Below are 26,391 nucleotides of genomic sequence, written 5' to 3'. Positions count from 1 at the left end.
CCAAGTAAAAGCAAAAGCCAGTGGGTCAAGGCTTGACTTGAGATATTGACATTGGACACAGACAGAAGAGACTTTTGCCTGCTTCACCCACAGGCCAGAATGTTTGGCCCCTGCATTTTCTGTCAATCCACACTGGGGTACTACATGTCTGTCCCCAGCCTACTTGTTGTCTGTTCTCTCATGTCAGTATCCATGTCTGGCCCCCACTTGTCTGCCAACCATTCCCTACCCCCCCCACCATTTTCTGTTCTGGTCCCCATGTATCTTTGAACTATGTGCCAGCCTGCTCCCTCCACTGGTGACCTGCTTTCTTCTTTCCTCCTCTCATTCTTCTCTCCCTCTCTCCCTTCCCCATAACCTCAGGCAAATTTGCATCATGTAAAAATCACTTTATCCAGAGGCTTATGAAAGAGTAGTACACTTACATAAAATAAGAGTTGTGTGTAATTCCAAATTGCTTGTCAGAATGATTGTATCCATTCAAAGGTTTACTATAAGTGAGTTGAGTGCCTGTTTCTCTGCAACTCCTCCAACATTTGATAATTTATTTTTCTTTTCAGCTTTGTCAATCTAATGGGTATGAAGTGGAACCTCAGAATTACTTTAGTTTGCATTTTTCTAATTAATAGTGATTTGGAGCATTTTTAAAATATGGCTATGGATAGTCTAGGTTTCTTCCCTTGAAAACTACCTCTTTATATCATTTTGCGATTGTGGGAATAGTTCTTTTCATAAAATTGAATAATTTCATGATATGTTTTTAAATGAGACCTTTATCATTTAAATTTGCTGCAAATAATTTTCCCTGTTATTTTTTTCCTTTTAATCTTAACTTTTTTGGTTTTGTTTGCACAAAACCTTTTAAAAAATTTTATGTTATCAAAATTGTGCTTTTTTATATTCTGTGATTCTCTACTTACCTTTTTGTTATGAACATTATCCTTATCCATAGACCTGAAAGTAAACTTTGTTTTTTACACATTTCTCTAATTTGTTTATGATGTAACATTTTATATTTAGGTCACTTACACAATATCTTGGTAAGGTGCTGTTCTGAATCTAATTTCTTCCATACCACTCTCTATTTTTACCAGGTATTTTTATTAAATAATGAGTTTTTGTGTTTATCATTTGATATGCTTCAAAGTTCATTTTGTCCCATATATTGTATATTTAATCTCTTTCAATGATCAATCTCCATTTTAAAAAAAACAGTATCAAATTGCATTAAGAATTATTGCTTTGCAGTATAGTTGGGGATCAGGTTCCCTTCATATGTAAATTCCCCTTGAGATTATTGATCTCCACCTTGCATGAATCTATGCTTTTCCTAGTTCTATAAAGAAATACTTAGGTGTATGATTGGTATGGTATTGAATAAGTAAATTAGTTTAGGGAATAGATTTATTTTTATTCTGTTGACTCATTCTACCCATGAGCAATTAACAATTTTCCAATTATTTAGACTACCTTTTTTGTCTATAAACAATAGTTAGTAGTTTTATTAATATGGTTCCTTTGTGTTTCTTAATAGGTAGATTCTCAAGTATTTTATGTCTTGCCATTATTTTACATGAAATTTCTTTTTCTATTTCTTCCTACAGGATTTTATCAGTTTCATAGAAAAATGATGACTTATATGAATTCATTTATAGCCTATAATTTTGCTCAAGTTATTGTTTCAATTAATTTTAATCAACTCTCTTTTTGTTGTTTGTTTTTTTAATTGTTTGAGTTATATTTAACTCTTCATGACTCCAACTGGGATTTTATTGGCAAAGATACTAGAGTGATTTGCCATTTCTTCTCCAGTTCCTTTTACAGATGAAGAAACTGAGAAAAACAGGGTTAAGTGACTTGTCCAGAGTCACACAGCTTAAGTGTTTGAAGCTAGATTTGAGCTCAGGAAGATGAGCCTTCCTCACTACAGGCCTAGCTCTATATCCACTGTGCCATCTAGCTGATTCTCTTAGGTTCTTTAAGTTATCATTATATCATCTACAAACAGCAAATATTTCATTTTCCACAATTGATTTTTCTTATCTTATTTCTTATTGCAGCCAACATTTCCAGTACTATGTCAAATAGAACTGGTGACAATGAGTATCTTTGTTTCACTCTTGATTTTATTGGAAAGGATTCTAGTTTATCCCCATTACCTAGTTCTTGCCTTAGATATATGTTATTTATAATTTGAAGTAAATATCAGTATACTATTTTTCTAATGGTCATTTTATTTTATCAAAAGAATTTTCTACATTGATTAATATAATATGTGATTTGGAGGTTATTGTTATAGTTAAGTTTATAGTTTTTATAATATAAACAGCTCTACATTCTTGGTATTAATTCAACTTGATTTTTGTATATAATTTTTATGATATTATTCTAACCTCTGCTAAATTTTAATAAAAATTGTTGCACTAATGTTCATTAAGGATATTATTTTGTAGTTTTCTTTTCCAGTTTGACTCTGCCTGGCTTGTATGTGAAGACTATTTCTATGTCATAGAGGAATTTGGGAGGATGCTTTTTTTGTTTTTGCTATTTTTGCAAGTAGTTTATGTAATATTGGAATTATTCTTTGAATTTTTTTATGAAACTACTTATGAATCCATGTGCTTTGAAAATTTATTTATTACTTGCTAAATTTCTTCTTCTGAGATTGAATTTCTTAAAATCTCTATAAATTTGAGTATTTTATAATTTTTGTAAATATTCATTAATTTCATTTAAGTTGCTGGTTTTGTTGGTATATGGTTAGACAAAATAGTTCCTAATAACATACTTTATTTCTTCTTCATTTGTTTTGAATTCTCCTTTTTAAATTTTGATGCTGGAAATTAGTTTTTCCTCTTTTTTAAAATATCAAATTTGCTAATGTTTTATTTTACGACTTTAAAAAGTTTTTCTTTAAAAAGAGACTCCTAGTTTTATTTTGTAATGAAATGAATTTTTAGTTGTTTAAAAGAGTGTTAATCTCTTCTTTGAATTTTAGGATTTTAACTTTGGTGCTTAATTAGTTAAAAAAAATTTTTGGTTTCTAGGGTGTGTGTGTGTGTGTGTGTATGTGTTTTAAAATTCACTTTCAATTCATTGATCTCAATTTTTCTAATGACATTGTTTAGGGATACAAATTTTCACCTATGTCCTGCTTTGTCTCCATTCACCAAACTATAGTATGTTGTCTCATTTAAAAATTGTAGCAAATGCGATCCTATCATTTCCATGATTGTTTCTTTGACCCACCAATTCTTTTTTCTTTTTCTTTCTTTCTTTTTTTTTTTTTAGTTTTACATGGTTTTATTTTATTCTGTTTGGATGTAATCTCTTCCAGAGTTATGTCTACTTCAGCTTGTAGATGAAACGAAAATGCAGTAAGGTCCACCTAATATTGTTGGCAAATTTGTGGGCATCTCTTCCCTTATCTGACTCAAGTTTACCTAGCAAACAGAATTTAGATTCCAGTTTCACAAGTAGTTAAATGTAGAAAAGTCTATCTAAAGAGTGTTATCATGAAAAGTAACCTAAGACCAGACAATAATCTCTACAATGATCCTGAAGGACAACTGTAGCAAGTTAATGTAATTTGAGCTTAAAAAACATTAGACCAAGAGGAATTATCTCAAATAGGTTTAAATGTATTTTATTTTAGAAAACCTATGTCTCCACTCCACATAAAACAAGGCAAAAAATAAATTAATAAAGCTTAAGATGACATCAGTACAAGTTTGTCCAACTCCTGGTGTTGTGTAGATGACAAAAAGCAGCAGCCAGTTATGACAGGTGATTCAAAGTAATCAGCTGAATTTGTTAACATTTCTTCATTTTAAACCATCCTTAAAGAAAATCATATATGGGGTTACAACATCCTCATGGAAGTCTAGGAAAACCACTATGCCATCTAGAGTCATGTTTTCACCTATGAAGAACTTACAGTTTTTTAAAATTAGCAAAGGACATATTTAATTTGTTCTGCTGCTGCTGTTATAAAAGGTTTTACTCTTTTTGGCTTGTGTTCTTCAAGTCTGCTTTTGATTGATTTCATGTAGCCTTTGATGTATTTTTTGTAGAATTCTTTTGTGAAACTAGTTTCTTGCAGATGATGGTTTATTACTATGTCAACATCACTGATTATAGTGGCATCTGTTCCTTCACGCTCAGGACCTTTAGCAGAGGCATTTCCACCAATAAGTAAATTATCAGTAGTACCCTCTGTCCTACTGACCGTGTTCCCCTCTACCTCCAGGCACAGCCCATTTGTGATCAGATGTTGTAAATGTTGGAGAACATCTCTTCATGGCTAATGAGGTCCTGATACATAATCATCATGGTGGAAAAGGGAGACGGTGGTGCTAGGGCTGCAGCTCCAGAGCTTAGTGTGAGAGCAATGCAGCCAGAGTGATGCTTGGGTGGGGTGGGGAAGGAGAAATGGATGGAAAAAGGCCTTCACCAATTTTTTAAAGATTAAATTATAGTTTCCAGTTTATCTTTAATACCTTTCCTAGGGACCATTTTTTTTATTGAATTGTGATCAGTAAAGGATGTTTATTATTACAGCTTTTCTACTTTTATTTATGAGTGTTTTGTGTCCTAAAGCATAATCAGTTCTTCTGTAAGTGCCATATATGGCTGGGATTATACATACCATTGCATACATATGTATAGGTGTGTATATGTATATAAGTACACAAATGTTTATCAATCTATAATCACCAAAGCACTATCATATCTGAATTTTCTAAAATTCTATTCAAATCTTTAACTTCTTTCTTTAAAAAAACACCACCACATGTATCTAGGGCTGGAAGGAGTACTTTAATACACCAGCATTATAATTTTGCTGTTCATTTATCATTTTAATTTATTTAGTTGTTCCTTTAAATATTTAAATGTTATGTTGGAGTGTACAGGGTGTTACGGGAAGACTAGTGCCTTTGGTGCAAGGGCTACTGAGCCCTTTTTAGGGCTGCTTTTACCTTTGGTGTCCACTTGCCACCCAACTCTCACCTGCGTCTCCAAGAAGCTGTAGCATGCACAACAGCCACAATCCAATAAAACTATTTCAGCAGACCAGCTAAACCATGTTGGAGGAACTGATGGGCCTCAAACCCATAGCTGAGTTGGGTGGGTTACTATCTCAAGTATGTGAAGACATCCCCAGCAGATGTGAACAATTTGTTCCCATGGGCTATGAAGGCTGATGAAATAGGAAATGTGGAGCATTTGGAGCTTCATTAGACATAGAAGACACTAAGGTCATCTACTGCATCCTGAGCCATCACAAGACATGATCAGTCCTCTTGACTTTTGTCCTGCCACTGGATTTTGATGACAGGAAGAAAGAATGAGGCCTATGACTTCATAAAACTCTGCCTAACTTAAATCTAATTTATTCATGAGTCAAAATATATCACCCACACCATTTTACCATTTTTACCTACCTTGAAGCCATCTGGAAAAGGGTAAGTGACAAAGCAACAGGTTTACATTGGGAGCTGCAATCACAACCCTGCATGCAGATGTTCCACATCATAAGGTTGTCTGCTCACTGAACTGAAGCAGCAGTGAGATTTGGCAGGTCCCTGGGGGTCTGAGCAGTCTGCTTTTTTTGGCAAGGCAAAGGAGTTAAGTGACTGCCCAAAATCACACAGCTAGTGAGTATCATATGTCTGAGGCTGGATTTGAACTCAGGTCCAGGGCTGGTGCTTTATCTACTGTGCCACTTAGCTGCCCCTGAGCAGTCTTTTTACTGTTGTTGTTTTTTTTTTTCTTTTGCTTTTTTGGTGAGGCAGTTGGGGTTAAGTGACTTGCCCAGGGTCATCCAGCTAGTAAGTGTCAAGTGTCTGAGTCCAGATTTGAACTCAGTTCCTCCTGAATCCAAGGCCAGAGCTCTATCCACTGCACCACCTAGCTTCCCCCTGAGTAGCCTTTTTGAAGGACCATACTGCTTACTTTCTAGTGTGAGGAAAGGGCTAGAAAAGGTGTCCTAAAGTTTTCTTCTTAACAGTAGCCTAACACTGGCCTGCTTACCATAGCAGGCAGAGAATCTACCCTAGAGTTAAATCATAAAAAAAAAATGTACAAAAACTTCTGCAAAGATGACTCCATTCACCATTGATATGTGGAATATGCACTTGCTTCTGGACAACATGAAATACAATAGATCTGAAAGACAAACAGCTGCTATTGTGAGAGAACTCAGGAAGTATCAAATCCAAATAGCAGCCCTCAGGGAAACAAAGCTAGCAAATGAAAGTCAGCTTACTCAAGTTGGAGTTGGTTATGTGTTTTTTTGTTTATTTTTTGGAGTGGCAACAATGATGGTGAGTGACATGAAGCTGGTATATAGGTTTTTGTTTTGCTTTGTTTTGTTTCTGCATTTTGTTTTTTGTGAGGCAATTGGGGTTAAGTGACTTGCCCTGAGCCACACAGCTAGTAAGTGTTATGTATTTGAAGAAAGATTTGAGCTCAGGTCTTACTGATTCCAGGGCTAGTGCTCTGCACCACTTAGCTCTCTTGCTGGTATGTTTTGCAATGAAATCTAGTCAATTAGCTCTTATGCCTCCTCAAAGGAGGAAATGCAGGCTTATGACAATGTGATTGCCACTTGCAGGAGTGTCATGATACCATCATCAATGCATGTGCTCCTACCATGATGAACCCTGATGAAGTCAAAGAAAAATTTTATGAAAACCTGGAGACCCTAATCATCAATGTGCTGAAAGAGGACAAGCTTGTTATTCTGGGTGACTCTAATGCTAGAGTAGGTACAGACTATCAGATGTGGCAGGGAGTCCTTGGGAAGAATGGAGTTGGAAATAGCAATAGCAATGGTCACTTATACTGAAGACTTGTGCGTCTATCATCATCAGCACTGTCTTCTGTTTCTTAAATGCAATAAAGCTTCGTGGATACACTCTCACAGCAAATATTAACAGTTAATAGAGTATGTCATTAAAAGAAGAGACAGACAGAATGTGAGAGTAATGAAGGTGATGTGTGGTGCAGAGTAAGTATTATGTGTGTGAGGCCGGATTTGAACTCAGGTCCTCCTGAACCCAGGGCCGGTGCTCTATCCACTGTGCCATCTAGCTGCCCCCTGATGAAATCTTACTAGCTGTGTGACCTGGGCAAGTCACTTAATCCCAATTGCCTCACCAAAAAAAAAAAGCTGATGAAATCTTCAGAGTTATATGGCAGGAGGAGGTTATCCTCTAGAATTTCAAGGATGCTACTATTGTCCATCTCTATAAAGGAAAAGGAAATAGGTTTTCCTGTGACAATTGCAAAGGTAAGGATCTCTCTTAGTCATTGCTGGCTAGATTCTTGCCAGAATCCTCCTTAATTGACTGATACTTCACTTAGAAAATGGTCACCTACCAGAGAACCAATGTGGTTTCAGAAAGGGCCGAAGAATGGTAGATATTGTGTTTGCTGTCTGACAATTCCAGAAGAGGTACAAGGATCAGAACAGAGGTCTGTACACAGTGTTTCTGAATCTGACCAAAGCCTTCAATACTGTCAATCATGAGGGCTTGTAGAAGATCATGGCAAAATTAATTGCCTGGAGAAGTTTATCAGTATTGTATACTAGTTCCATGAAGGCATGCTTGCATGGGTTCTGCATAATGGATGATGCTTTTGAGCTTTCCCAGTCATCAATGGAGTGAAGTGGTTCTGTGTCTTACTACTATGCTTTTTAGCATGCTGTTTTTAGTGATGTTGTCAAATGCTATCAATAAGGGCGAACACAGTACCAATGTCAGCTACCACACTGATGGTAAATTATTTAACTTGAAAAGGTTAAAAGCTAAAACTAAAGTGGAGTGAGTGTTGGTGTGTCATTTTTTGTTCTCACATGACTTTGCACTGAGTGCAGGCTCTGAAGTTGAGATGCAACAAAGTATGGATCAATTCTCTGCTGCTTGTGCTGATTTTGGCCTGATAATTAAGACCAAGAAAATAGAGGATCTCCACCAGACAGTACCACATTATTCATATGTGGAGCCATCAGTTACAGCAATGGAAAATTTTTTTAATGCTGTGGACAACTTCATTTACCTTGGCAGTGTACTTTCCAGGGATGTACACATTGATAATGAGGTTGACACAAATTTCCAGAGCTAGCTTAGTGTTTGAGAGGCTCCAAAGAAAGTGTGGGAAAGAAGAGGTATTAGATTGCCTACCAAATTGAAGGTCTACAGAGCCATTGTGCTGACCTCATTGTTGTATGCTTGTGAAACCAGGGTGGTATACCAGAGCCATGCCAGGAAATTGAATTATTTCCATTTGAACTGTCTTAGGAAGATTCTGAAGATCACCTGGCAAGATAAGGTACTGGACCCTGAGGTCCTTTCTTGAACTGAACTGCCAAACAGCTCTGATGGCCTGGCCACATTGTTACATTGTTCAAATGTCAAACGAATGTTTGCCTAAAAGTCTATTTTATAGAGAACTCATACACAGCAAACATTCACATGGATATTAGAAGAAGCAATATAAGGACACTCTCAAGATCTCTCTGATAATCTTTGGAATCAATCATGAGACATGGGAGCCACTGTCATAAAACCACCCAGCATGGGTGATTTCAGATGAAAAAAGGCTCTGTGTTTTATGAGCAAAGCAGAAAAGAAACATGATATGCAGAAATTTAGAAATGTCTTCACTACAAATGTTAATGCAGACTATTTGTGTCTGAACTTCTGAGCTCATATATTTCTGATCAGCCACATTAGGTCTGAACATTTTAGGTACACTCCTCAACCAGCTAGAAAACGCATGTTTAAGACAAGCCACCATTTAATATTCTTTTGAAAACGCTTTATTATTGTATCTGTCTGAGAATTTCTAGACCACTTCAGTAAGGTAACCCCCTGTTTTATGTACCACATTTTTGCATATATTAACTAAACAGTTAGTAAGTAACAGTTGGACACATGGCATCTTGACCCTAATGTAGTGATATTATTTTGTTCTTCTTTGAATATAAAGGACAATAACTATGTAATATGTCATTTGTTGCATATGTATTAAATATTGAAATTATTTCATTGTCTATGTTGTCTTTTAGCAAAATATAGTTTCCATTTATATATTTTAATTAAATCTATTTTTTAATTTTGTCTTATATGAAATAATTTTTAATCTGATGTTTTTGTGTTAATTTAAAGGGTGATACTTTTTATTTCCACCCCTTATTTTACCTTTTAATTTTTATGTTCCCATGTGTTTCTTATAAATGGCATAATTTTGGATTTTACTTTCTAATCCTTTCTGCTGTCCTCTTTCATTTTATGGGTGAATTTATCCTATTCAACACTCACAGTTATAATTGTGTATGTCTTTCCATTCCATTATCCTATACTTTTTCTTCACCATATTTCAAATTCCCTCTTTATTATAGGTTCTTATCCTGTATTTTGTTGTTTTAATATCCTCATCACTATCCATTTTCTAGCCAGTATACCTTCACCCTATACTCCTCTTTCTTCTTTTCCTACTCCTATTTGTATCATTCTTGAGTAGAATGTGCTACTACACCAAATTCTACATTCCCCCTTGAATTCAGTTATTTAAACTATTTTTTATTTTTTAAGGTCCATCTTGTTGTTGAATTTATACAAATATTTTACATAATTTGGAAGTTTAATTTTCCAGATCTTTTATGCATTTTGTAGTTAATTTGAGTGATATTTCCCTTTATATTATTGCATCTTGGATTTTGTTATTTTATAGAAATACAGTTGATTTACTGAGATTTTATTTTGTAGCCTTCAACTTTGTTACAGCTTTTATCTTGATTAGTATCTCTGCAAATCATTGGGATTTGCCAAGCTAAAAAAAGAAATCATCAGCAAAAAGAGGTAATCAATCCTCAACATTTGTATATTTAATTTTTGCAACTTCCCATTTTCATCTTCACATCAGCAACCATGCATATGTATAGCCATGTGCAATAGAGAAAAAAAATGAGAGTTACAGTACATACAAGATTGTGGAATGGTGGATATCCTTCTAGACCTTTCCATTAGTCTTATTACCCTACCATTGTAAAGAGCAACTATGCATTTGTTGCGTATATCATTGTTTGCCAATCCCATTATCCATCACAGCTTCAAGGTTAAACATCAGCTCACCTCTGCTATGCTCCCATACTCCGAGACCCTTAAGGATCTTAAACAGCACATGAAACAGATGTTACTGATGAATTATTTCAAGCTGGTGCATCCTTCATACTCTCCAATGCCATTCACCAGCTGTGAAGGACAGAGTGTTGGAGATGTCAAGACTTCACCAGTCTTGGCCAGTCTTGGCATCTTCTGACAGCAATGATTAAAGTCCCAGAAACCTCTTCCTTGGTTTTCAGAGGATGGCCAAGATAGAGAGGTTTATAGCAATATATTATACAGTACAACATCCTCACACTGCCATCTGAGAGGGGAAGGTAAGATTTAGGTTAAAAATATTTTACTTTTACGAATTTTATTTGCTGTATAGCATTCATGGTACTGTAGATGTCATGTGTTATGAGAAGTGAATGTTATCTAAAATCAATGTTTTTTAATTTTATTTTAATTGAGATGTCAACACAAAATGTCAGAATTTTAGGGAATTACTAACAAGAAAAAAATGTTTTCCACGTTAACAATTTTATTTTCTGTACTGCATTTTATGAGTTATTTCATGTTACCATGTTAGAAACAGTACATATTATCAGAAATTGATGTTTTATTATAAAGAACTACATGCTTAAAAATGGATTTTCAGTTTTCTCAATTGAAAGATTCCAGTTTCTGGTGCTCATGGGGACTTAACCTCCTGTTTCCCATAGGTTAAGTATATTGACCTTTGTGGTTTTGACTTTTGTGCCATTTTCTATGAATGTTACCTCCCCCCAGAATTGACTGTAGTTTTATCTCCCTTTACTCCTCTAATTTCTTTCTTTTTTCTCATTGCTATTACTAGCAGTTCCAGTACGATACCAAATAATAGTGGGGAAAGTGGACATTTTTGCTTTTTTCCTGTATTTGTTAGAAAAAGTTCTAGTGCAGAGGTGTAAAACTCTGATGGAAGTAGATTCTAGCAGACTTCATATTGACTTGGAAAATCACAAATTAACATTAGCTATGTTGTATCGGATTTTTATTTATTTTGCTAAACATTTCCAAGTTAAATTATAATCTAGTTCAGGTCATTCTCAGGAGTTTTGCCAAATATATGAGGTCTATGGGCCATGAGTTTTATACCTCTGTTCTAATGTAATCCCAATGCGTATCATGCATAATTTTGGTTTTAGATAAATGCATTTCATATTATTAAAACACTCTCTCTGTGCCTATGCTTTTTCTTTCTTTCTTTAGCATAAGTAGGGCTTTTTCTTCATTTGTTGAGATAATCTTATAGTTTTTGAAGTTTTAATTTTAATTTAATTAATTTTATGAATTGGTTTCTAATGTTGATCAATCCTGAAACTTAGATACGATGAATGATTTCTTGGATGAATTGCTGTAGTCTGATAAGATTTTATATTTTAAAAATTCAACTGTTATTCATCAATTATCTTGTTCTACGTCCTTCTGTGTTTTATACTTTCCTGATTTAGGTACAAGTACTATATTTGTCTTAAGAGGAGTCTTAAGGATAGTTTTCTTAATAAAATTTTAATAACAATTTTTTTACTATTGGTATTAATTTTGAAAATTGTTCCTATATTTAGTGTGTGTCTTTTTATAGGTGTGTTTCTGGTCAGTAACAGATTGAAGGGTTTTATTTTCTTATCCAATCTGTCAGGTTTTTTTTTTTTTGCTTTACCCCATTGTATAATCCAATCTAATTAGGGTTTTCCCTCTTTCCTTAAAGGACAGTACTTTGTCTCTTCCATTATTTTTGCTTAATTTATGATAAATATGTTCTCACTGAATTGCTTGTTCTCACTCAAGAGGCCTTTCCAAGCCTTCCATTTGTTAAGCTTTCCTCTAGTTTCAGAGTTTTACTTATTAGGTTTTTTTTTGCCTTCTAACTAGTTATTTAGTTCTGCCCTTTTTTCCTCTCTCAGCTAAGTAGTCAAGTGAAACCCCACTCCCCTCTTTACCCTTTTAACTTGTTTTGTTTATTAGGTTTAAAAAAATAATTTACTGTACTTGTTTTCTAAAAGGGATGTCTTTCCCCTTTTCTCTTTATTGTTTATCTTTCCCTTCTGTTTATTTTAGACCTTTTTCCCCTTCTGTATATGGCCCTTCTTCATATTTCATCCTTATGTAGTTTTTGTATTCATCATAGAATTAAAGATTCTAACTAACCTATTCTGGGTTCCCTCTTCTAAATAGTTTTTAAGTTTCTGCCTTAGATCTTGCTCTCTGGCACTATTTTTTTTTGTTATTTTTTTTTGCCTCACTCCTAGAAATGCTACTGGTGATGTTGTTCCATGGTAGAAATTTTCCTATATTTCCTGACTGTGTAGGTTATTGTTAATTTTTGCCTTCCATTTCATTTCCTCTCATTTGCCATTGTTATCTCTTGTCTGGGTCAAAAAGTGAAAGGATCATACCTGATACATGTCTATACATTATGCATCTTCCTTTTTTTAAAAGACATTTCCTTTTGTTAGGGACAATTATTAAGAATTATTTTAGATCACAAGTCCATAACCATTGTAATAATTAGCAACAGTGAAAGTAACAATCTCCCTGGACTAAGCCAGAATTAGAATGAAGAGCCAATTAAATGTAAGAATTAGGAGGACCTGCTTCCCCTTTCAAGAGCAATGATCCCAGGTTAAATTATAACAGCATGTGAAAGTCAGCTAGATGCCTCAATAATTAGTCCTTATGGCCTTGGTTATTTGGAACTTAGCTATTTACTTGGCTAGTTTTTGTCAGCTTGATTTTCTTATGATTAATCCTTCCCTGACTCTATCACCCTTCTTTTCTCCCTCTCTGAGTTGAATGTTATTTCTACACCAAACTCTCTGTATGTACATATTCTATGCCAATTGCCTAGTTAAGATGAAAGTGAGAGATTAAATAAGAAAACAAACCCCAATAACTTGTCGCTTACAGGAAACATTGAAAAAAAGACACGAAATAAAATTGAGGAGATGGGAAAATTTACTATATACCAAGTGAATCAAAAGAAGCAGGAGTTGTAACTATATTATCTAATAAAAAATGGACATTCAAATAATAAAAGGAAGAAAAAATAAAAATAAAAACAAGGAAACTACATCATGCTGAAAGGAACCACAGAATCAAAACTAACATAAAAATAAACATATATGTCCCAAATGTCAGCATCTAAATTCATAAAGGAAACATTATTTGTACAAGAAGATACATAAAATAACATAATAGTGACAGGGGACATTAATGTCTCTCTCTCAGTTTTGGATAAGTCTAACAGAAAGGTAAATAAAAGAGAAAATATGTAGGTAAAGATGTATGTATTCTTCTAAATAAGATCCAAAAAATATACAAAATTTTCAATACCAGAAAGAACTTTTACAGAAATTGACCATGTATTCCAAACAAACATAAAAAAGCAGAAATAATAAAAACGTAATTTAAGATCATAATACAATAAAAAGGATCAGTGGTTCAGGGACCACAAATAAGACATAGACATAAATGAAAACTTAATGAATAAGGCAAATAATCAATGTTAGAAATAATAGTAATGTGGAAAAAATGGTAGAACAATGTACCAACATTTTTGGGATACAGGTAAAGTATCCTTCAGGGAAAATCATATCCCTACAAATACAATTAACAAAATATAAAAAAGAGAGGATTAATGAACTGAATACAGCTTTTAAAAATTAAAAGGCCAAAAATCCCCCCCAAACTAAAATAAACAAAAAGATATTAAAAATTGGAGGAGAAATAGCTTTTGGCAATAAATATGTGGTACCTTCTGTTAAAGAAGATAAGATCAGAGCTGCATCAGAGAAAAAGCTGGAAACGTGTTTACTTAATGCACCAACATGAAGGGATTGAACCCAAAAGTATAGATATTATTTGGATCCACAACTTTCCATTTTTTCACAGGTTCCATAGTTTTCATTTAGAGAAAGGTAATTTCTCAAAGCTGAGATAATTCTTGATTACTTTATGTGTATAGCAGTTTACAAGCAGACCCAGTACCCAATATGTTCATACCTTTTGAGAATTTCCAGACTATTGTGGGCACAGGATAACCCTCTGCTGAACAATTAAGGATGACAGCCTTTCCATAAATTCCATCTTGGTCACTTGGCTGAACCACAAATTTAGGTGGAACTGAAAAGAGAAAACATTGATTAAATACTTAGAGGAAGAAGACAGCTTAGCAGAAAATTAGTGAGAAACCCAGAAATTCCAATGAACCTGAAAAAAATAGAAATCTTTGAATATATAATAGCATAAAAATTAGAAATTTGGTACTGGAAAATACAGAGTGGGGGGCAGATGGGAGTCTGGTCCACTGAAATTTTATGGTTTACAATAATGAACTAATGTTGATAAAAAGTGTCAAGTTCTGGACACTACATCATGGACCATAATGTTAGATTTTGGCAATTATTCAATTCAATTCAATTTCTTATGGTCAAATGTCATCTTCAGGAATAGATTTTGTGAAAAATAGTATGGGAATTATTCATTGAGAAATAAACATGAAAACATTTTTCTTAGAACAGTTTGAGCACTTTGTGTATGTGTTCCCTTTTTTCATTAGTATAAACTAAGGAATAAGAAATTGAATAAAATTTCATGCCAAAATTTACTATTAATTATGAAATAGTCAAATTCATTATGATTTGCTAGACTAACAACAGATTTCAACCTTATATGCTACTTGACTGCATTTAGGTGTCAGTTCTGTGACAAATAAGGAAAAAGAGGGTTAAAGGAAGAAGTAACCTTAAAGATCACCAAGTCCAAAATGATTTTATGATTGGGTAACCAATTGAGGTTAAGTGCCTTGCTTAAGGTTAAACAGTAAGTTAATGGCAGAGATGAAGAAGAGTGGATCTTCTGAATTCTAGTTCACTACTTCAAGTGGTGAGAGAATCATTCCATATAGGATCTGCAGCAACATGCAAAGGACAAGTCATTGCGTATTTGTTATGATTAATGTAAAGGTTGCTGATCATGACACTTCTTGCTTATAAAATATCACTTTGAACAGTCTGGAAATCCAGTGTCTGAAGTTTCTTCATTTGAATTAAGGCATTGTGACTCTAAAATATGGTTTCTGTTAAAATTTCCTTGAGGTGGGGAGGGGTAGTTAGCACATTAACTCAGGAAAGTCAGCCATTAATGCCTAAGCATGAATTGATTTGTGAGAATGATTTTTTTTTCACCTGAATATAGATCGTTGAAGGAATGGGGAATTGGGAGAAGGACTTTTCTTCATAGAATCAAAGAATCTTAGGCACCTCAGAAATCACCTAGATCAACCATGCCCTCTACAAAGTAATCAGTAAGTGATCATCCCAAACTTGCTTGAAGATTTCTAGTAAGGAAGAACTCATTACTTTCAAAAGCAGTTTAATCCACTTTTAAATAGTTGTAAAATTAAGTTTTTCCTTAGGTTGTCTAGACCTACTTTGTATCTTTCACCTATTATTTCTGGATCTGCATTTGTATCTTTTACCCATCATTCCTAATCTTGTTCTTTGCAGCCAAAAAAGCAAGTTTAATCTCTCTCAAACAAAGTATCCCTTGGGAGACTTGGAATTTCAGATTAAGCATCCCTAGTTACTTCAACTGATCCTCCCATGATGTCATTCAACCATCCTGTTTTTCTTTTTTTCTGGATGCTTTTCAGATACCCTTTGAAAAACGTGGTGCCAAGAACTAAACACAATACTCCTGGTAACTTGGGTTCAGGTGAGATTATAGTAGGAATATCACCTCCCTATTTTTGGACACAATGCAGGCAAGATCAGATTTGCTGCAGAGCTATCATATTATAATGACCCACAATAACCTTTAAGTTTACAAAAACCTGCCAGATCTCTTTTTTCCTTCATATTAATCTCTGTTTAACTGTATCTGTCAATTCTTGTTCAAGTTACACTCATGTGTAAGTCTTCATATTTATCACTGAGAAAGATAATCTAATTAAATTCCTCTCAACGTTCTAACTTGTTAAATTTCATTTTTTTTGCATCCTGTCATATAAAGTATTAATTATCCTTAAGGTTTTTTAAATCTGAAGATTTGATATAATTGTCAAACTTGTTGACAGAGGATTCTGGGAAGATGGCAAAATAGGTCAGAAAATTCCAAGCTCTCCAGATTTCCTCCACAAATAAGACAAAATAACACCTGAGGGTAAATGTAGTGTGGTTAAAAAATAAACAAGAGTTGGGACAGAATAGCAATCCTCCTGGGAAAACAAGAAAAGATCTGAGATTTGGTCTCTGTTTAGCATAAATACCATCATGCTAGTTTCAATGACACAGCAAGCAGTGAGCCCAGGGGCTAGCTGGGTTGGTAGGTAGCCTTGGCCATAGCCACAGGAATTTTCATCTCCTAGATAGTGTGGGGAGTTGGGCAACTGAATGGGGGAAGACTGAGAGAATCTTTGCTGATAAGGGACACCAGGCCTAGCTGTGCTGCTGAGACATGGCCCTGGGTGAGAAGGAACCAGCATACTCCAGTTCAGTGTAGAAGCAGTGGGGTAGGGACACTGCTGTCTGTGGTCACTTATAAAGGATGGAGTTCTCGGCTTCAGTTCCCAGCCAGAGGGGAGACATGAAGGATGATCTGAGGCCAGAGATACTATCCCCAGCACCCCAGGACTAGAATTGATTACAATAACAAGCTGCTATATATATTAAAAAAAGCAGGCAAAGGAGAAAGAACCCTACCATAAAAAGTTACTATGGGAATAGAGAAGACTGGGGTTCATCTCAGAGGAGGATATTGAAGCAAAAAAGCCTCTTCTACCCCAAAGAGTAATGTCAAATGGTCACCAACCCAAAGAGAATTCATAGAAGAATTTAAAAAACTTTAAAAATCAAATGAGAGAGACTGAGGAAAAAATTTTAAAAATAAGAACAACCCAAATAAGAGTATGAAAAAAAAAAGTCAACAACTAGAAAAGGAGATCCAGGATCTTAAGGAAGAAAACTTCTTGAAAATTAAAATTGGTGATAAATGGTCAAAGGATACAAACAGGCAGTTCTCAGAAGAAATTAAAGCCATCTATAGTCTTATGAAAAAATGCTCTAAATCACTATTGATTAGACAAATGCAAATCAAAACAACTCTGAGGTACCACATCACACCTATCAGATTGGCCACATGAGAAAACAGGAAAATGATAAATGTTAGAGAAGATCTGGGGAAATTGGAACATTAATGCATTGTTGGTGGAGTTGTGAAATGATCCAACCATTTTGGAGACCAATTTGGTACTATGCCCAAAGAGCTATAAAAATGTGCATACTCTTTGACCCAACAATAGCACTTCTAGTGCTATATGCTGAAGAGATCATACAAATGGGAAAAGGACCTACATGTACAAAAATATTCATAGCAGCTCTTTTTGTGGTGGCAAAGAATTGGAAATTGAGAGGATACCCATCAATTGGGGAATGGCTGAACAAGTTGTAGTGTATGAATGTGATGGAATACTATTGTGCTATAAGAAATGATGAACAGGCAGACTTCAGAAAAACCTGGAAAGACTTGTATGGTCTGATGCTGAATGAAGTGAGCAGAACCAAGAGAACATTGTACACAATAACAGCCATGTTGTGTGATGACTAATATTGATAAACTTAACCCTTCCCAGCAATACAAGGATCTAAGACATCTCCAGAGGCCTGGGGATGGAAAATGCTATCCACATCCAAAGAAAGAACTATGGAAGTTGAAGTGCTATTTTTTTTCCCTCTTCTGTTGAGTTTTGTTTCCTCTTTCTGATGGTTCTTTCTATTGGTTTTAATTTTACTTACAACATCATTAATGTGAAAATATGTTTAATAGGAATGTTAATATATAGCCTATATCAATTGTGTGCTGCCTTGGGGAGGGTGGTGGGGAGGAAGGGGAGAAAATTTTAAACTCGAAAGCATATGGAAATGATTATTGATAAATCAAAATAAATGAATAAAAATAAAAATAAAAAATAATAAAATAATAAAAAATAAAAAATAAAAAATTTAAAAATTTTTAAAAAGAAAATTAAAATTGGGCAATGGGAAGACAGTGAAGTTATAAGAAGTAAGAAATAACAAAACAAAATGTAAATAATTTAAAAATAGAAGAGAAAGTGGAACAGCTTATAAGAAAAACAATTGATCTGGAGAACAGATCAAGAAAAGAGAACATAAGAATAATCAGAGCACCTGAAAGCTAGGATCAAAGAAGAATGTTGATATGATATTACAAGAAATAATTAAAGAAAATGGTCCTGAAGTGTTAGAACAAGAGGGGAAGTGGAGAGAAAAAAAATCTAACAATCACCACTTGAAAGATATCTGTGAGGAAAACCTACAGGAATATGTAGTCAAATTCTGAAATCCCTAGCTCATGGAGAAAATATTATGAGCAACAAGAAAAAAAAACAGTTCAAATTATACAAGACTTAGCAGCAGTGACATTAAAAGGCTGCATGCCTTGTGACACTATATATCAAAGAGTAAAAGAACTGGGATTGTGGCTGAAAATATCATACCTGGCAAAGCTAAACATAATTCTGAAAGAAAAAAAAAAGGATGTTCAATGAATTGCCAGCTATTCAGGATTTTGTTGCAAAAAGGCAGAAATTTTGACATACAAGATCCAAGAGAAATATAAGATTAACATCAAAAATTAATTCAAGGGACTCAATAAGCACAGACTCTTCACTTTTTATATGAGGAAATGTAAATCATGTGTCTAAAATTGTTATTAGTAATTAGGTAGGTCAAAAGAAAGATTGAGGTAGAGCTGAATATGATGCAATACTAAAAAGTAAACCATCTACAAAATGGCGAAAAGAGTAATTATCTTTTACAAATGAGGTGCAAAAGGAAGAACTGACATAGAGGAATTAGATAGGGGAGGAGGGCTTGAAGTTCTGGAACCCTGCTTTCATCAGGAATAGGTTCAAAAGGGAATACTAGATAGATAGATAGATAGATAGATAGATAGATAGATAGATAGGCATAAAAGTCTTCTAAATTCAGAAAGAAATAAAAGGCTAAGGGGAAAGGGAAGGATTTCAAGGTGGAGGGAGAGGATAAGGGAAGGATCTTGGTAGGAGCTAGGTTAAGTAATAGGAGGGCAAGTTGTCAGGTAAAAGTAAATTAGAGGAGTCAGGAGGGATAAGAAATATGAGATACACACAAACAAAAAATAAGGATCAGGAGTAGAATTTATTAGGGAAAAAAGCAGGAGTAGTAATCATGATCTCAAAGAAAGTTAAAGCTAAAATAGATTTAATCAAAAGAGGAAAAATAGGGAAACTGCGCTCTATGTCAGCAATATTAATCAATATTGCTTTAGACTGTTTAAAATAATCAGACAGTATAAGGTTGGAATATTTCTGTGGTATAGGAAATGATGAGTTAGTGGACTTAGAAAAATATGGTCACTCCCTTCCCTTGAGTTATGAGGGTATCTGTTAACTCTCATAGGAGAAGAGAGTTTCACCCTTTAGCTCTCACTTTTTATTTCACCCTCCCCTACCTGGGAAAGGAAGGAGGGGGGAGGGGTAGCAGCTACCACATGGGCCCTCCTGGCAATAGCCTTGGGCTCTAGGGCAATCTTTGCCTGGAAACATCACCCAGGTTCAGCACATCCTGCTGAAAGTAATGAAGCTAGCCTCCAAACTTGGGTAAGCATGCTCTTTTAAATTTGTAGTTTTAACTGTTAATGATGAGATATTTATTCTTGTGTAAAGTAATTTGGAAGTGCATTTAACAAAACTGAAGTCACCAGATTGGTAGTGGGTTTGTTTCAAGTTTCAGATTGGTGAACTTTCTGTATCAGTTATGTCAAGAAACTTTTCATAATTTGGTTACCACTAAAATAACATAGCTATTGTTAGTTATTGTTTTAATGTGTAAATTAGCCAAAAAGCTTGTTTGGGTTATGTATGGCTTGCTGAGAATTTGCAAGTGTATAGAAATCTCTAATGATTGTTTTTTTACACCAGGACAAATTTAAGTTTGAGATATAAATCCTGGAAAAGTTTTTCCTAAGCTGTGATTAGTAAAACTTGCTGTTTGAGGTAAAAGCTCATAGGATTTTATTTTGGGTTGTGTGGTGGGTCATAATCTATCGATAATCAATAACCCATCATCTGAGACAAATGCCACAAGCTACTTAGAGAAGGTGATAGTGATGGGAAGTCAGCATTGGGAAAAGTTGAGAGGACAATTGTAGCCTTAGTCTAAGATGGGATCCTCCTGGCTCAGTTTCCTCATTATGTTGCTTTGAAAGGGAATGTTACCCACCTGGCTATTCTTGAGTCTGGCTATGAGGTGGATTTGATACTGCATGGTTAGAAAATTGAATTATCTGAATCCAAACAGAGCTAAGGATGTTTTATCCCCTAAAAGTTGGGCCCTAAATTTGTCTCTGCTTTATGTCTGGGCCCTACAGTCTTTTCTGTCAGATTTATGTCTTCCAGACTACAGGCCATTCACCTACAGTTAGTTACAGCGAGTACCAGACAATGTCCCCCCATCATTCCCTGGATGCAGCCTGTGCTTGGTTCCAGTCAACCTCCTCTTTGGGACCCCTTGAGGCAGGGACAGGTCTATGCCCCTTGCCAGCAAGAAGCAGTTTCAGAAGCCAAGACCTTCACCCCTTACCAAAAGAATTTGGGTCCTATTTGTTTGAGGGGGGAATGATGGGGTTGGGATCTAGACCTCAGAAAGAAAAAACCTGGACTTGCCCACTTGGCCAAATATCTGGAGTGTGCCTGAGGCTGTAATCCCATCAACTGGCCTTTCATTGTGGCTACACCCAATCTCCCCTCCCTTGTCTTTCCTCCCTATGGCCCCAGGCCACTTCCCACCCTTGGTAATTCTATTAGTTCATGGACTATTTGTCCACTCCTATATCCCTCCCACAGTCTTTCTGTATATAAGGTCTATCTTGTCTCCATTAAGATGCTTAGATTCTCATAATCTATATAATAGCTTATTAATGTTCAGGCTCATTAAGAGTTTGTCCAATATGATGGATGTTCTAATAAATACTGTCTTTGAGAGAAGGCTTGGGTCAAATTCTTTTGGACAAGATCCACGTATTGTTATTTTGGGGTCCCAGCACCCCTGAATCCCTAAACCACATCACCTGGACCACAATTTCAGAGCTGCTATCAGCAGTAATCATAGAATGGGAAAATAAAACTCTGCTCCACCCTTGACATAATCCCCAGATACTGATCTCCACCAGTAAGAGGAGAATTACATACCAGCTGGGTTTGGAATGAGTTAACAGAAGACAATCTGGTGGAGACAGCAGAAAGGCCCCTTTTGAACCTTGAGGTGATGGGGTTCGGATCTGGGCCCCAGAAAGGAAAAACTCTGGACTTTCCCACATGGCCAGATCTTTGGAGTTAGCCTGAGGCCATAACCCCATCAACTGGCCTTTCACTGTGGCTACCCTCAGTCTCCCAATTCTGTTAACCTAGCCTGGCCTTTCTTTGTCTTACCTCTCTATGTATGGCCTGGGGCCATTTCCCACCCTTAATCCTAGTTAGGCTCCATTGTCTAGGTCCCAGGAGTTCTGTTCACCTCAGCTTACTGCCCACTCCCATCCAGATCTTCTTAGGTCCCTCCTCCCATCACCCCAAACTACTTGGCCACTCCTAGATCCCTTCCACAGAATTTCTGTATATAAGGTCCATCTTGTCTCCATTAAGATTCTGGTATTCTTATAATCTAGCCACTGCTTAGATTTTTATAATGTAGCCACTGCTCAGATTTTCACAATCTAGACAATAGCCAAAGATGCTCAGATTCCTTAAGAATCTGGCTAATATGGCAAATCTTCAATAAGCCATGGTTTTGGCTGAACTAGTAAAGAATAGGAACAAATATGGAGGGCCAAGAATGGCTTTCTCTGGTGGGAAAACAGGATAATCAACACAGAAGGCCACCTAAAAGGAGATTACCACAACACTTGAAAAGGCTCTTGGTGTAGAGTGGAGCTATGGGACCTTTTGTGAAGAACAGGAGTGAATAGCGTGGGGATTTACATGAAGAGTCTTAGAAGAGTTGAACACTGATTTTACTTTTAGTGTGATCTCTCTTTAATTTAGTTGCTCAAGAGCTTGTATTATATTTTAGGAAGAAGGATCTATTACCTAAGGAATAGTACAGAGATACAGAAGGAGAACTAAACAGAGCAACATAAAACCACAAAACAGCCAGCATTTAAAACAAAATGACATCATGACTTTCAAAGACTGATTTTTGACTTATTGCTAATTAAGAAGATAAAGTCTCTGATAATCTGGCAGATAGACAATGAGGATCAAACTCCCTGTGTGTCTCAAGGGAGACATATGGCTTCTGACTGTGCAGAGATTCTAGAGTGAAAGATGCTTTTGGAACCTCTAAGATGAAGATGGATACTATACAAATGAAGTTTGCAACATGCTATCCACCTGTTAGACATAGTAAATAATATAGCCAGTTCATCATAGTTGGCTAGTAGATAAAAATTAACCCTGGAGTCAGTAATATCCAGGTTTGAGCATTACTTCTCATATATACTAGGTCTGTGACCATTTCCAAATCATTTAAGTTCTCAATAACACTGGCAGCTCTCAAAGACCATACATTATAGAGAAGTTGCTAAACTGCTTCACTACAGGAAGTTTCCATATTGGGAGTTCTCTAGATTTATGAAATCATTGACGAATTATTGGGAAGAGGGAGAAAAATAATATGTCTACAGTATTATTGCAAAAATCTTCATCTTCTTGTAGCTGAGCTGATGATGAGGCTCTCTGAATTTAACTAGAATGCTCTTTGATTTTCAGATGACAGACACAAAGTCTATTGCTAAAATCCTGCTTTAATGATTTATTGCAAGATAGAAACAACCATGATTATTGAAATCCATGACAATGAAGAACAAACTCTGCAAAACTCTAACAAGTTGTAAAAGATTTGACTAGAAGCCCAGGGGAGTTGTTTATAAATATACATACATACATACATGCATGCATGCATACATACATACATACATACATATATATATATATATATATATATATATATAAATATGGAACTTATACTTCATCAAGAATTTATTTAGTCTGATTAAAAACTAAATTTTGGTTATAATAGATCTATGCTAATTTTATAAATTAATATTTATGATTATCCATAGAAATACATTACCATGAATCTAAGTACAAACCATCTCAAAATTTGTCTTTTAAAGAGCTGTACACAAATTCACCCTTTATATCTAATATGAAATTAGAAATGAAAATGTCAAAGAATGCAATATTATTAACTTAACAGAGAAAGAACCCAGTCATGGCTAATTTAGATGATTTATTTTTTACAAATATGCATTAACTATGCTATATTTTCTTGAAAAAAATACCTAGAAAAAAGAAGCCATGTCTGTCAAAGAAAAAAAAACATAAAAGGAAAACTACTATGCAAAAAAAAAAAAGAAAAATATATGTATATTTTGAATCCTCTCTTATGTTTTGCTGTGCACATGGCTATGCTTTTTTATTTTGTATTTAAGTTTTAGCACTTAAGTTTATAATATGTTTCTTTTTCTTTGCTGATTGTGTATTTATTTATTTACTAAAATAAAATAAATTGAAAATAAATTAATAAAAAATTCAAAAATCTTTGATGAAGTCATAAGTGAGACTGTTATATAACACAGGTCTATGGAATATGGAAAATAACATTAGAGACCTCTTGTCAAGGTGACATTAAGTCACTATTGACTACTAATTTTTTATTAAAAAAGATAATAAAAGGAAAGATCTTATGCTTGAGGCACCGATCAGTGTGGTCTGGACTCATTGATTCCACAATCTAGATATTACCAAACATCAAAATACAGTAGAGATGCAATCCAGTGGTGCAATCTCAAAAAAATGAGTAGTATTATATTTCAACAATTTAGCACAAGGAACAAAAAAACTCAAAATACTAATAACTTACTGACCCAAAAGAAATTCCTAAATTCTCCTACAAAGCACTAGACAAATGTTAGAGACCACATAGCCAAATTCACTATGTAATATGAGAAAACAATTGGTGATACCCAATAACATTTCTCTAGAAAAATCACAACCATAGCCTTGAGACTTTTGTTTCTTTGAGGAGCAAAATAGGTACTAACAGGTCTCTAATTAGTCTCTTATAAGTTGTGTTCAAGAAAGCGTACAGCTCCAATATTTGAGTAGTGATTCTAAGAGAGACAGCAGGGATGCAGTAGAGACCCCAGATAAGAAATGTGTGATAGGCATAATGAATGGAAATCCTTAAAAAGCGTATGTGAATTAGGCCTCTACATGACATTGGGGAACAGGATTCTGTGATTGTGGCCTATTATGTTTTGCCTTCATCAGAATACTTACCAGCTATTTACTTCTATAATATTAATTAGGCTTTATTTGCTTTTCATAACCTTCATTTGGATAAATTGTGGTTAGGAGGCTTACAAATGTAAAAGCTTGTGCCAAACCCCTGTGTTAGCCAATTAAAAAAAAAAGATTTACTTAGGTTTATGAGTGGAGTTTTAGTCAAGAAAATTATAAATATTAAAAGTCACCTTGGGGTTCTCATGTAGCAAATACCTCCAGACATGAAGGTCACATGTAATACCTATGAAAATTTAGGAATTCCCATGTTTTTAAATAATATTTGTTTCACCTTATACGAAAGTTAAGTAAAAAAGAAAACTAGAAGAAAATGGATTATTCTTGTTCTTTTCCCAAAAAACTCCTGATTATGTTCTCTAATAATTATAGTTGCTCTGAAAATAACTACTCAGTTTGATTTATTAACTGGAAGTAGTCCTGTGCTCATTCTTCCTATATTGATAAGAAACTATATATAATTCTAAGTTTAAAATAACATATCTCTAAGAAGCAGTAACTTAGAATGCTCAGAGAAATGAAGATAAAAATAATAATTCAAAAAATAATTTTAAAAACAGACGAAGGAGGCAAAGCCAAGATGGTGGAGAAAAGGCAGCAACTTACCTGAGATCTCATCAAAACCCTCCCAAACAACTTTAATAATGCCATAAAATAATCCCTGCAGCAGCAGAACCCATGAAAAGACAGGGTGAAATAGTTTTCCAGTCAAAAACAACTTAGAAGGTCAGCAGGAAAGGTCTATAGCATCTGGGTAAGAATGGAGCACAGTCTAGAGCAGGCTTCACCAGCACAGCCCCAGACTCAGTAAACCACGAACAGACCTTGAGAGCTACTCAATCATCATAATCAGCAGCTGCTCCCAGAGTTCTCAGTCCACAGATGAACAGGGGGTTGCACAACTGATCAGAAGGAGATTCTAGGGGTCTCTGCTGACATGGGGGGAAGGACTCTCTTGCTTTGCCCATACACAGATCTGGGTTTCTGTTCTGAGTGTCAACATCAGGGCAAGGAACAGCAGCAGCAAATGAGAGCTTGTAGCCACAGTGGAGTAGGGATCAGTTCCAGGGCAGAAAAGAATACCTGTGTTCACTCACAGAAAAGAACACAGAACAGGATAGTAGTAAATGAACCTCTCCTTGGATCATACTACCTTGGAAGAACTGAAAACTTACAGTTCCTTAGAATTGTCTCTGAAAACATCTGCACAAAAACTCTGAAGCTTGGACAGTGTGCCCTCCACTAGGGAAGATGAGCCCCATTTTAAAAAAGCGCAAAAAGAAAAAAAAATCTGAGCATAGACAGTTACTATAGTAATGAGAAAGATCAAAACACACACTCAGAAGAAGACAACAAAGTGAAAGCTCCAAAATCCAAAGCTTCCAAGAAAAATATGAATTGGTCTCAGGCCATGGAAGAGCTCAAAAAGGATTTCAAAAATCAAGTAAGCAAGGCAAAGGAAAAATTGGAAAGAGAAATGAAAGTGATACAAGAAAATAATGGAAAAAGAGTCAACAGCTTGGTAAAGGAGACACAAAAAAACACTGAAGAAAAAACACCTTAAAAACAGACTAGGCCAAATGGTAAAAGAGATTCAAAAAGTCAATGAGGAGAAGAATGCCTTGAAAAGCAAAATTGGTCAAAAGGAAGAAAAGGCACAAAAATTTGTGGATGAAAATAACTCCTTAACAAGTAGAATTGATCAAATGGAAAATTAGGTACAAAAACTCAGTTAATAAATTAATTCCTTAAAAAAGAGAATTGAGCAAATGGAAGCTAATGATCTTATGAGAAATCAAGAAACAATTAAAAAAA

General features: G+C 35.0%; 1 protein-coding gene and 1 pseudogene across 1 annotated transcript in view; both read right to left on the bottom strand.

The window, feature by feature from the left end:
- The window catches only part of DSCAM (DS cell adhesion molecule), a 933,525-nt gene that overhangs the window by 327,506 nt on the left and 579,628 nt on the right, over positions 1-26,391 (bottom strand). Inside the window, exon 10 of the mRNA XM_078146483.1 lies at positions 14,160-14,279. Within this exon, the coding sequence (XP_078002609.1) occupies positions 14,160-14,279 (120 nt within the window). The remainder of the gene's footprint in view (positions 1-14,159; positions 14,280-26,391) is intronic.
- Positions 3,825-4,329, bottom strand: LOC110199175 (translationally-controlled tumor protein homolog; annotated as a pseudogene).

The sequence above is a fragment of the Phascolarctos cinereus genome, unplaced genomic scaffold (genome assembly GCF_003287225.1).
Source record: "Phascolarctos cinereus isolate Bilbo 61053 unplaced genomic scaffold, phaCin_HiC Scaffold_726;HRSCAF=1367, whole genome shotgun sequence".
NCBI classification, from domain to species: domain Eukaryota; kingdom Metazoa; phylum Chordata; class Mammalia; order Diprotodontia; family Phascolarctidae; genus Phascolarctos; species Phascolarctos cinereus.
The sequence above is the reverse complement of the archived record's forward strand: the minus strand, read 5'-3'. Positions and strand labels throughout refer to the sequence as shown.